Source organism: Cotesia glomerata, linkage group LG4 (assembly GCF_020080835.1).
Source record: "Cotesia glomerata isolate CgM1 linkage group LG4, MPM_Cglom_v2.3, whole genome shotgun sequence".
In the NCBI taxonomy this organism is placed as follows: domain Eukaryota; kingdom Metazoa; phylum Arthropoda; class Insecta; order Hymenoptera; family Braconidae; genus Cotesia; species Cotesia glomerata.
Genome location: NC_058161.1, coordinates 16,421,030 through 16,433,979, shown reverse-complemented (window position 1 = coordinate 16,433,979; position 12,950 = coordinate 16,421,030). Strand labels below are relative to the sequence as shown.

Genomic DNA, 12,950 nt, shown 5'->3' with positions numbered 1-12,950 from the left:
TAAAAATTCAATAATGTACCTGAGGTGCTCTCCAACCACACCCTGCAAGAGGGAGTCCATCGGCTCCGAGAGGACAGGGGGCGTCTAGTCCAGGTACTCCTTGGTCACCTTTGATCCCTTTGTCACCTTTACGGCCTTTTTTTCCCGGTGAACCCTGGAATTGGAGGCCATGTTAGAAGATCGAGAGGAGAAGGGATCATTATTGTCATCATCATCACAATTATTGTCATTGTCATTATTATGAATAGACGTCGATAATAATTGTTATTTTTTTTGTTATTATTAATATTATTGTTATTGGTGTTATAAAAGCCAGCTGATTAAGGCAATTATACGGCGTGCAATTACCCAGGCGTTGGTTAATTAGCAATGCTAATTTTAGGATTACTAATATGGGGAGATGTGCAAAGTGCTCTCGTCTTATTCAGTAAGATGATTTAATGATGAAATAATGATTTGTTGTATATATTTTATTTTTATTTACAATATTTATATACGATCGTATATGGTTATATATGATGATATATGATTAAATTTGATTATTTCTAATTATATATGACCACATATGACCATATGTGAGCATATGTGATCATTCATTATTATATACAATCATATATGACATCACATTTGATCATATTTGACCGCATATGGTCATGTGTCATAACAAAGGTTCATATGAAATTGACATAAGTTATATATAAGCATAAACAGTCATATGAGTATCATATATATGATCAATTGATCATATATGACATACATGTCACATATAGTTGACAATAAAGAAAAACTACCATGCATTTTATGGAAAAATTTTTAAGTACATACAATAGAGTAATTATATTTAAAAATATGTAAAGAATAACAATATATGATCAGATATATCACATAATGTTGAAATGAAATATATTGACACAGTATTATCGATCACGATAAACATTCAGACAAAACTAAGGTTATATTATTTGATCGTGTCTAAAATCATATGATTATCTGATCATATGTGGCATGTATCGTCCTGAAGTAAATTATAAAACTGTTATCTGATCATGTATGTTACATCTGATTCTAAATCTATTTATGAAACTTTTATCTGACCATATATCGCATATCTGGTTTAAAAGGAACTTATAATCTTTCATCTGATTTTATCTCATCATATGTGCTATATCTGATTGTACATGCCATATTCAGTTCAAAAGTAACTTTTATCTATCAAAATATGATATCTCATATAAAATTTTTGCAGTTGTTTAAATGAGCATTCATATGTTTAATTTCAAATTTGAATAAAGAAAAAACGCTAACTTTCTGACCCTACTGATCATATATGACATATCTGATCATATATACTATAGCTAGTTTCAAAGTGACATCAAAATTTGATCTATTCGAATATAACATATTTGATCATATATAGCTTATCTGATCATATATGACATGTTTGCTTTCAAAAACCATCTCAAGCTTCTATAGATTTGATCCTAATATTCCACAACCACATTCGACTTTAAACCCTCCCCCCTCTAAAAAAACCATATACAATCAGATATCGTTTTCTAGCATTAATCATCGTAAAAATTCGATATAAGCTTGACAGAAAAAGTAAAAGTCCTTAAAAAAAAAAAGAAAAAATAGAATTCCATTCGTTCGTATTCAAGCATGGGCTCGTGCGAAGGGATGCGTAGCCATCCCTTGGCAAGAGTCCACACTATCACGCTTCGTAGATAAAAGGAGCAACAGAGATAGAGAAACAGATATAGACAAAGAGACAGGCTTTAGCTTACTAAAGGGGGGTTACGACCCTCTCTATTGTCTGGCGAATATGGTGGTGGCAGCGACCTAGCATCGCGTTTCTGGATTCGACAACCGTCAGATATAGATATTTATCTTCTCTCTCTCTCTTTTTCTCTTGCACTCATCCCCGACACGGACACGGACACGGACATGTGTGTAATATGCAAGCCAAACTGAGAGTAAGAGAGAGAAAGAAATAGATAATGAACATTTTCATATCCCCCCTTCTTTATTAAAGCCGCCATCTTATCTTAGACTTAAACTATCTTGTAGTTAATAATGGGACAATAACTCGTGTTTAGGATACTCACGGTTTCGCCTGGGGCACCTGTGTCGCCTTTGGAACCCTGTAATACGGTCACATTGCAGGAGTGATTAATCGCCACGGAAGTGTGAAATTGTTGGAGGAAGACCCGGAAATCCGGTTTCTGCTGTTCTCTTCCACTTAAGACACATGCACTCACACATACACTCTCTCAATTTTACATGCTCACACTGTGAAAATTTTATATTAATTTTTACTTTGCATAAATAATTTTTTTTTAGTATGGTACATATTACCGGTGAAGTTTATTTCCCAGATGAATTTACAATTACCCATAGTACTTTCAGTTCCGAGTTAAGTATGCTATAGTATATCACAAAAAATAAAATGTAACATAGTAAAATTATTCAGTGCCCAAACTAAAAATTATAACGTGCGATACGAAAATTTTTCAATAGATGAACATGAAAATTTATTTTGTATGCCTTAAGCGCGAGCGTAGGTATGCTCTACTCTCGCCTAAAAATGAAAAAACTGGGTTTCGTCAGAGTTTTATTTAAATAAATAATAATATAGTGGTTAAAGTCGGTCGGCCTTCATACCACAATAAAAGAAAACATCCTACAATTTAGATAAAAAATGAATTTTTCAGAAAAAATCCTTTAAAATTCATGTAACATTCTTTTTGTAATCACCATAACTTTCGAAAAACAAAACTAATTCTTTTAACTTTTATTTCAATACGTCCGTAAATTCATTGTGACAAACTGATTAAAAGACCACAACTCTATTATTATTCGTTTGATTATAAAATAATAAAATGTGTACTGTCGAAGCTAAAAAATTTACATCTTAGGCTGCCATATATAAAAAAAATATATAAACAGAGTTAGTGAAGATCTGCTTCTTCTATCGGAGTGTGCTAGATGGCGTTAGCAAAAATTTTTATTCTATCTGCGGGAATTTGAAAAATTTAAAGATAACACGAGCGCTTAAGGCATGCACATTTGGATTTTCCAAACTTTATTTGTTATACTTGCTCCAAAAGCTCGACTTTTGAGCGCTGAGTGGCATCCGAAAAGATACTTATTTCTAGAGACTCTACCATACCACCTTTTTTCCGCGGCCTAGGCCGCAAAGCTTACTTCCCCTTTTTTTTCCGTACTATCCTTGTGCAATCGGATGAAATTTAAAACGAAATAAATCAAATTCTAGTGTACCGACGGATGATTTTGAGTAAATTTTAAACTTAGTTACTATTAAGTGACATTAATTATTTCTCTGCTGGCAGTTTCTTACGAAGACGACCTAATGTTAATAAAATAACAACCACGTCATAAATAAATATTAATAAAAAGATAATTAATATAAAATTAAGTTTTTGCCCTTGTGAAACTTCATAAAATTTGAATATGTCATTATTTGCCTCCTATCCCTCAAAAGTTAAACTTATGGAACGATAATAACAAAAAATATTGTATGTCATTTGGCCACTAAGCTGTGATTTTGACAACGACGATTTTACGATATTCGCTTTAAAGTTTGTGACGTGAATGTACGAAAATGAGAGTAAATTTCCGTCCGAGGCGAAGCCGAGTTAAAATTACGCCCGTTTTCGTACATTCCCGCCACGAACCTTAAGCTCATATCGCAACATGGTCGTTGTCAGAAAATCGTCACTTTGCGGCCATATGACATAAATTACTATTTTTTTGTTTTAACTAAATTTGATCTGGAGCATGGTAAAGTTTTTCAAGATGATAGAATGTGTTTGTTGATTACGGTGATTTTGTTTGTTTTTTTTTTTATTAACTTTCTGTGTGTTTCAACATAATTGAGTCTTTAGATCGAGAATTTAAAGCTACTACAGTACTTTGTTATAAAGTTAGATTATAAGTAATATTTAATGATGAGGGTCACCGATCCAGCTACGAACCATTTAAAATGCTACTTAACGTCGAACGATCGGTAAATATTTGGCTTTAACTTCAGTCTGTTGGCACGAGGACATACTATGTACTAACCTACAACGGTCTTATAGACAAAACTAATAGGATCGATTACTGTGTGATAAGTCAAAGCTTAGAAGCATACCTTTATGATGGGACATTTTTAAATTTAACATCTACCATGGTAATTTATAAATAACATACATCGGACTAAGTAATATATTCTTAAAATTACTATAATAATCTAGTAAAAATAATTGGTAATACTAATAATTTTTGGTCTTTTTGTTAGTTAAATTTACCAGGTATATTTATTGAATAGTAGGATTTATAAATTTTTCGTATGGACAGTTGTAAATTTAGTAGGAATGAAATTAAACTTTTTCGAACTTGCATAGTATTATGTACAGTTTCATTATAGTCTAGCGATACAACGCCCATACTAAAATTTAATGGAAATTTTTCACAGTGTCCAGTCAGACTAGAGCATTCTTTCAGTGTTAAAGGGGTTGGTGTTAGTGTCGGACAGTGGTGTGTTGAAAAGTCAATAAAAGTTGTTGGCTTTTGAACCAGGAGACTAGAGTCCGGGGTGAGAACAGAATTTCGGAAGCAAAGGCCTGAGAAGATGGTCATCGATGAAGAGGTTGGAGTGGGGGAGTCCCGGAGGAACCATAAAAATCTATTGGTCTCCCCGAGGAGCTTTTCTGAATTCATTGGTATCTACTGACCCACTACAGAAGAAAGATATAGTGGATCTAAGATGGTAAATTGTCAAACTTTAATGAAATTTTGAGATTAGGGAAGTAGTGAGTTAGACAATCTAAATTTGGAAAGAAAAAAATGAAAAATTTCGAGCAACTATCAAGCTTTTGAAGGATTTAGTTGTTTAAGGCAAGAAATTAATCATTAAATTGCGATTAAATAAAATTTTGATAACTCGAACAATAAAGGCGAAGTTTGAACAGAATTTGGTGATATTTTTAATCTTAAAGCCGCATTTCTATAAAATTTCGTAATTTCGTCGACATTTTTAAGTCTCAATGATTGATCATCATCATTAGGTTGCATTTTCATAAATGTCACCAATATATTTTAGATACAGGATTAGAACAGTATGATAACGCTTTTTTTCGAAAATCTTCAATATTTTCCAACTTGAGGACTAAAACATCAGTACTAGGTTACATTTTCATGAAAACTATGGGTATTTTGGAAATATATGACTAGATCTTCATTATTCAGAAGCATATTCATGAAAATGATCAATATCTCTCTAATATTATCTTAGAACATTATTATTAAGCTGCATTTTCATGAAAACTGTGCATATTCTAAGAATCTAAGAGTAAATCGTAATTATTAAGCTCTGTTTTCATAAAAATCTTAAATATTCTTACTAAAAGATTAGAACATCATTATTAGGTTGCATTTTCATGAAAAGCATTTTTATTCTGAAGATAATAGACTAGAAAATCATCATTAAGCCGCATTTTCATGAAAGCTGTTTATATTTCAAGAATTTAAGACTAAAATATCATCATTAAGCATAATTTCCATGATATTCTTCAGTATCTCCACAAAAAAAATATCATCCAATAACAAACTCCGACTTCTGAGCTAAAACTCAAAAAACGTGACTTAAATAACAAATGTATTCATTCTGTTTTCCGTTTCCACCCCCTTCCCCTTCCCTCCTAGCGAGGTAATTCACCAAAAAGAGAACAACATAAACAATTCACCTCGAGATCGAGACCGAGAATATGAAGATAAATGACTAGTAAACTAAAACTCACTTGACAAACAATAGACCATAAAGTTTTTTATCGAGTTAGTTGAGTTAGGAGTTTGTAGGTTATAGTGAGTGCTTGTGTGTGTATGCGAGTGCATTCTGAGTAATGTAGTACTGAGTTAAGGGTATAGAGAAATATATTAAAGGCGAAAGCTATACCTGAGCACCGGGAATCCCATCAGTACCCTGAGGACAAATGCAAATGGAATTAGTGTTAAGCTGGATAATGTCCTAATTGCTGAGTAATTAAACGTTTACTATCGTTATTATTGGTATTATTTATATAAAAATGGGGAATACTTACGGGTAGACCTGAGTCACCGCGCTCGCCTTTGACTCCAGGCTCGCCTTGTGCTCCCTGGGGAACAAAATTTAACGATAATTAGATTTTTTGATAAAGAATTATTAGCAAGTTAGTTATTACTATCCATTTGCTCACCTTCATACCGTCTAAGCCTGGCGATCCCTGCAAGGGGTTAAAGGTCATATTTGTCTGATTAAATGTCAATGAAATATCTGATGGCTTTAAAAATAGTTAATGCTATTACCGACGAGCGCACACTATGCACAGCCGCCTCATATTCCACTTTTTTCATTGCTAATTTCCCAATCAACACTTTTGAAATTTGAATTTCTCGCCCAAAAGGCGGGTTTTCATGAGTCCGAAGGTTGTCTGGTGAAATTAACAATGAAAGCAAGCGCTGAGATCGAAATTCTTCAAGATACTGGTCTTATGCCATCAAGAGCAGGCTTTCGCATTCTTCTTGGTGTGAATTTTTTTTTTTTTTTACCAGGGTTGCAAACCACATATTATCATTCGGATAGACACTACTTATCTTTTTATACGAAAATGAATTGCAAAAAAAACTTTCCTAAGTGCTGTAAAGCCGAAAACTGCAAATTTTTTTCTTCTGAGCTTCGAAAAAAATTGTTGTATGAATCGTTTGCTCCAATTACCTTCATATATCTATAGAATAACATATAAAGAAAGAAAAAAAAATATATAGACTATTTTTGATTCGTTAATTGGAACCAAGAGGGCAAAAAATGCTAAAAAATGCGATTTTTTCAAACCTAACAAAGAAAACTTTTTTTCTATGACTATTTTACCCTCTTAAAAATTTTTTGTGTATTCTAAGGTTTGTTTGTCAACTTTTTTTACTCTTATAATTTTGTCGTATCTCCGATAGTCTGCAAGATAAAAATAAAAAAATATCAACTCACCCAAAATTTGCAACCCTGGTCATAAAAGTATCGTTAATCGCAGGAGGGTGAGGATAAAATCGTTTCCTTTGTTTAATATAAGCAAGAGCAACAGGCACATGCACATTCTCGTTTATTAATCAAGACATGAAACAATGTTAGTTAATTTAATTATCTTTTGTCTTGTCATGTTCCTTCGATCTTTCATTAATCGATTAACAAATACATTTTACACTTATCGAGGATTGACCTCTAATGTTTTTTTTTCTTACGTAATAATTTGAATCAATTAATCATTAATTATTAATCTATAAATCTCAAAAGTCGGTTACATTTAAAAAATTGTTTATGTTTGTATGTTACAATTTATCTGTGATGTGTTTATGTGCGTGTTTTGTTAATAATAGTCATTAATAATAACAACCAAATTATTAATTTCTTTTTTTTCATAATATAAAAAATTACTATTAATATAAACATACTAATTACTAATTTAAATAAGTAATTTTTACCAATTACAATTAATATTAATAATTACAAATAATTAATACAGTCAAAACAAAAGCCCCGAGAGTACGCCAGCGTAGAATTTCTCGAAATTTATTTATATTAACCATCAACCATTAATCAAAATAATAATACATGTTAAGCCAAAAAAATAATAATCTCATCGAGGCTTTGATTTTTTTTTTACTTGGCACGAGCCTCACGTTTCTCAATAATCATTATTATTATTAATATCATTATTAATATTATTATTATTTATAATTTACTTTTGTTCATTTTCACACTCGTACGTCCCAATTACACTCGTTACATACAAATTTAATTAAGTTATTTTAAATTAATAATAATAACGTTTGTTTTTTGTGACAATACGTGACAATAGAAGCGTAGGCCATTTTTTTTTCAGCAGTTATACAGTCAATGTATTTTTTTCCTCCTTTAATTTTTTTTTTTGAATTTTATTAAGTACTTTTTTGAACTTCATTGACGAAATATGTACACAAATTTTTTCCATGCCACTGAAGTTCATATTCATATATTTATATTCAGATTTTTATTTAGAAAAAAATTAAGCTACAAGGGTAGGAATTTTAAAGACTAAGTACAGAAGAAAAACATCAGATATGACTTTTTTTTTAGCCAAAATTTCGGGTCAACGGATCGCTTAGCTAATAAGCTTATCTTATAGAGCCCAAAATAACGATTAAAAAAAACTTTCGGTGGCCCAAATCGGCTCAGTAATTTCCGTGATATCGTAGAAACGATTTTTTGGGTCGATAATCTGAGGTCGGGGGTTCGAGTTTCGGGTAAGTTTTTTTTTTTTTTTTTTTTTTTTTTATCTTATCTGACATTACTTTTCATTAAACACTATAAGACAAAGAAATTACGTTAAATCGTAAAATCATGATATATTATGTATCACACTAGCCTATATAGAACAATTGATCAGTAAACCTCTTATTACCACCATAATCAATATTTATATTTGAAATTTAAACTATCGTTCCGATTCTAAGTCCAAAGTCGACTCTTTTAGTTTAAGTAACCTCCGCCTCGGTCCAATATGGCAGCTAATTATCATTGTCAACGATAAACACTGTTCACTGTTGTAAAAGTAGAAACCTTTTTTTTATCTGCTCTTGTGAACATTTTGTTACTTTAATTATTAATCATTTAATTATTTGTTTTAATACTGCGCTTAAATAAGTGACAAAATATATATAAATATATATATTTATGTATATCGAGCTCCTTAAAAAAGGATTTGGGCGTTATTAATTTTTTTTGCTTCATTGCAAATGGCTGCTCTACTTGGTTTGATGTTTAGTGGTAAGAAATCCTGGTAATTTTTTTTTTTTTTTTTTTTTTTTTTTTTTTCAGATAGGTTTTATTGTCGATTCTGTTGGTAGTAGTAGAAGTAGAAGTAGTAGATGGATAACCTAACCCCTTGTTAGTTGTTAGTCGGATCACCACGTGCCAACCTGTTTATTATTATTAATTATTTATTATTATTATTATTATTGATTATTAAGATTGTAACACAAGATTTTAAAATAAATTGTTACAATAACGGGTCCCGGATATTATTTTTGGGGAGGTGTGACAAAGCAGGCAGCGTGTTTTTTTTTACGGTATTAATAATAATAAAAAAATTTTTCTTACCATCGTTCCGGGTTTTCCGGCGTCGCCAGGCCGTCCTGCTTCCCCTCTTAGTCCCATTGGGCCCTGAAAAATTTTTTTTTTATTATATATGATGAAAAAAAATTTTTTTTTCGAAAATTAAAATTTTGATCACGAAATGCTTTTAAAAATTCACGAAACCCTCCCTCGTTCTTCAATTTAAGCGATTGAGTGGATATCAGGTTTTTTTTTTTATCATGTGTTGACTTGATTCAGTACTTACAGGTAGTCCCATAGGGCCGGGGTCCCCCTTGGCGCCCTTCTCGCCCTGAAATATAAAACACATCGGATCCATTAGTAATGCGTTTTTGAAAGTACTTACTCACTTAGTGCTCAAAAGATAGCCCTTTTATTAACTTGACTCACGATTATCCATTACACGCAGTGAATATCATAAATATTTAATGAGCTGTTCTATAAATTAATAATGACTCGCTACCGTCGATGGGGTACTTTTAGCAAGTGAGCATTACAAAAAATAAAAACTGAAAAATACATGAAAAGAAATTTGAAGGAATTTTCACTATTTTACTATCGTATTTTCTATTAAATAAAATAGCAACGGTGGGCTATTCTTGTCACTTAATAATTTTTACGATCTACTATTGTAAATTTTATTCATCAAACAAGACTAGCAAGATACTTAAAAAATCCAATATTATACACCTAATTGTACAAGATGTGTTAGTGAACTTTACAATTCAACTATCGTCAAAATTGACAGTCGGTTTTTTTAAAATAAATTTTACGGAGGGAGAAGGAAAGAGATTGAACTCATTGGTAACTTTGCAGTAACCGAAAATACAAATCGGAGTTTTCGTCCGGGAATCGAACCCAGAACTCTTAGTTGGTAGCCAGAGACTGTCTCTCTACGCTACCCGAGATAAACTACTATTGATGTCCTTCAGCATTTACATAAACTCAGAGTCTAGCGCTGTGCACGGTCATCACTTACACTAATTGAAAAACATTCCAATTCAACTATTGTAAAATTTGTTACTTCTATTGGAAAGATACAGAGGCAGCACAGGAAATTTTAATCCCTTACTTTTTACAATAGAAATATCGTATTTTTTTTAATCGAATTTAATACAATAATTATTTGGTGAAATTATAATAGTAAGTTATAAAATTTCGTAAATAAATGGTAAATTTTCTTCTAAAATATTTGACAACTACTAATAATGAAAGTATAGTCCAGCTTTACAATAATTGTATCGTAAATTTTCCCAGAGATTTTTTCCATGTATTGCATCGACGCTCAAAATCAATGCAATATTGATTCTTTATTATTTTGATGGGATTGGAATTTTTACTATAAGCGCTTTTAAGAGGAAAATAAAGATTATATGATGCATTGACACTCAAAATCAATACAACAGTTTTTCGCCAACCTTAATGGTATTGAAATTATAATTTATAAATCTTACACAAAAAATGACGAACACATACTAAATTGGCACTCAAAATCAATGCATCATTTTTTGATAAATATCTCAGAATCTAGCTACCGGATTTGTATTTAATTTTGATAAGTTACTTCCGAGATTAAACAACACTTAGCAACCTTGCAGTCACTATGTGACTGCTGTGACTTGTGGACTATAAATAAATAAAATTTTGCTTTATTTTTTAACTATTGACATTTATAAAGACATAAGCTCATCCCGATGTTACAATCATCAAAAGATTTCATTTGAGTACCCACATGCATTTTGATATATTTTTCATATATACATATATATAGTATATATAAATATATGAAAAATTGATGTGGGTACTCAAATGAAAGGTCTCGATGAGTGTAATGTCGGGGTGAGCTCATATCTTTAAAAATGTCAATAGTTCTCAAGATACAAGGTCATTTCTTAATTATGTGTCTAGAGATAAAGTATTTTCGAATGCAGCTTAAATACTTATCATATAAATTCAATATCGGTGAGAATGATATGAAATCTTGAAAAGGCATAAATTCAAGTCAAAACATTTGCAATGACACTAAATTTCACTTAAAAAACCGATTTTATCATATGCCTATCTTGAAAACAAAATTTTTCTTATTCTCTTAATAATATAGATTAACAATTATAATAATACTCACAGGTTCTCCTTTAGTACCATCGTGCCCTCGGTCTCCTTTGATTCCAGGAGGCCCCTGTAGTCCTGGATTACCAGCTGGACCTGGTGGACCTGGAGGACCCATTATCTGCAAAAAAATATCACATTTAATAGAAGTTAACAATGTGAGATGAATTAATAAAACCATTGAAAATAAATAACTTACCACTTCTCCAGCGTTCACTTCAAAAGTGCCGTCGCCCTAAAGAGAAATAACCAAAATTTTATTAAAATTAATCTCTGACCTCTCTCGAAAAATTATATAACAAAATAAGGATCTTACCTGTCTTCTTCTCAATTTTTTGTACTTCTGAAAACGGAGAAAGAAAAAATAAATTTAGAGGAGGTTAGTCTTTTAATTGTAATTGGATTTATCGAGGCAAATTAATACTAACCGATTCTCCTTTATCGCCTTTTTCTCCCTTGATACCCGGCGCGCCCTAAAAACAAAACCGTGGAATGAGCCAGTGTTTTTGACAAAGGAAAACAAGATTAAAGGGTTACATACCGGCGGTCCAGGTAGTCCTGGTGGACCCATCAACCCTGGTGGTCCAATGTCGCCGTACTCGCCTTTCTCGCCCTTGGGTCCCGCTAATCCCTATAAAAATTGAAACCGGTTTTAAAATCCCAGGCTTTTAATCCATCAAGGAAATGGATTTTCAGTGGTGAAATACGTACCGGGAGTCCCGGTGGACCTTGTATTCCAGCTTCGCCATTGATTCCGTTCACCCCGGCAGCCCCCGGTACTCCTGCGTCGCCCTTAGGTCCTACAAAAGCCACCGCTTAATATAAAATCACCGATTCGGTTGTTATTAAGTGGATATTCTAGTTCGGAATTCGATGTTTGTTGAGGCCTAGTTCATTGACAATCAACGAGAGGGTTCCATGTCTTTCGAGGCGACCGCTACCTTACATATTTAATTACTCAGGGGCTTTTAATGGGTTGTAGAGTTGCTAGATTTTAATTAAATAACTATTTTATTGATTGTAGTCAGGAAATTTTAATGCGAAAAATCGATCTTTAAAAATAGCGATTTCTTATATTTTTTATCTTGAAAACTATCACAGATACAAAAAAATAATAAGAATAAAAAAAGTTGATAAATGAGCCCTAGAATACGAAAAAATTTCTCAAGTGGATAAAATGGCCATAGAAAAAAATTTTTTTTTGTTAGATGTAAAATAACCCGTGTTTTTGGGCATTTTATCCCCTCTAGCTTCCAGATAACTAATCAAAAGTAGTTAGTATATTTATTTTTTCTACAGTTTATATGTTGTGCTCGAAATATACGAGACTAATTAGAGTAATCGATTGATACAAAATTTTTTTCGGGGCTTCAAAGATAAAAATAGTGATTTTTGGCTTTAAACGTGGCTCGAAACACTCCCAAAAATTAAGAGAATAATGACTGTGAGAAGTATTTTTATTGGAAAACCGAGGTATCAAAACAAAAAAAATTTTTTTGCTAACATCTCAAACCGGGTAAGTATTAAATCTAGCGGTCGCCAAAATAAAAAAAAACTACCTGGTAGCCCTGAATTCCCAGGGTTGCCTTTTTCACCTGGTAAACCGGGAAGGCCAATTCTCAATGATCGTGGACAACGGCAGTCCCCTGTCATCTATAGATAAAATAATAAGTCTGCA

The 12,950-nt window shown here is 32.0% G+C and overlaps 1 protein-coding gene across 24 annotated transcripts in view; it reads right to left on the bottom strand.

Moving 5' to 3' along the window:
- Nucleotides 1-12,950, bottom strand: part of LOC123264370 (collagen alpha chain CG42342-like) — a 128,091-nt gene that overhangs the window by 1,548 nt on the left and 113,593 nt on the right. For 15 of the 24 annotated variants that reach the window (XM_044727628.1, XM_044727627.1, XM_044727624.1 and 12 more), the window contains 14 exons: nucleotides 12,832-12,925; nucleotides 11,984-12,072; nucleotides 11,814-11,903; nucleotides 11,701-11,745; nucleotides 11,589-11,615; nucleotides 11,472-11,507; nucleotides 11,289-11,393; nucleotides 9,411-9,455; nucleotides 9,170-9,232; nucleotides 6,237-6,263; nucleotides 6,102-6,155; nucleotides 5,957-5,983; nucleotides 2,106-2,141; nucleotides 20-154 (listed from right to left, as the gene is read on the bottom strand). In XM_044727628.1, coding sequence (XP_044583563.1) covers nucleotides 20-154; nucleotides 2,106-2,141; nucleotides 5,957-5,983; nucleotides 6,102-6,155; nucleotides 6,237-6,263; nucleotides 9,170-9,232; nucleotides 9,411-9,455; nucleotides 11,289-11,393; nucleotides 11,472-11,507; nucleotides 11,589-11,615; nucleotides 11,701-11,745; nucleotides 11,814-11,903; nucleotides 11,984-12,072; nucleotides 12,832-12,925 — 873 coding nt within the window. Of the gene's footprint in view, nucleotides 1-19; nucleotides 155-2,105; nucleotides 2,142-5,956; nucleotides 5,984-6,101; nucleotides 6,156-6,236; nucleotides 6,264-8,835; nucleotides 8,989-9,169; nucleotides 9,233-9,410; nucleotides 9,456-11,288; nucleotides 11,394-11,471; nucleotides 11,508-11,588; nucleotides 11,616-11,700; nucleotides 11,746-11,813; nucleotides 11,904-11,983; nucleotides 12,073-12,831; nucleotides 12,926-12,950 lie in introns of those variants that run through there. The other 9 variants (XM_044727642.1, XM_044727643.1, XM_044727626.1 and 6 more) reach the window with 8 other exon arrangements.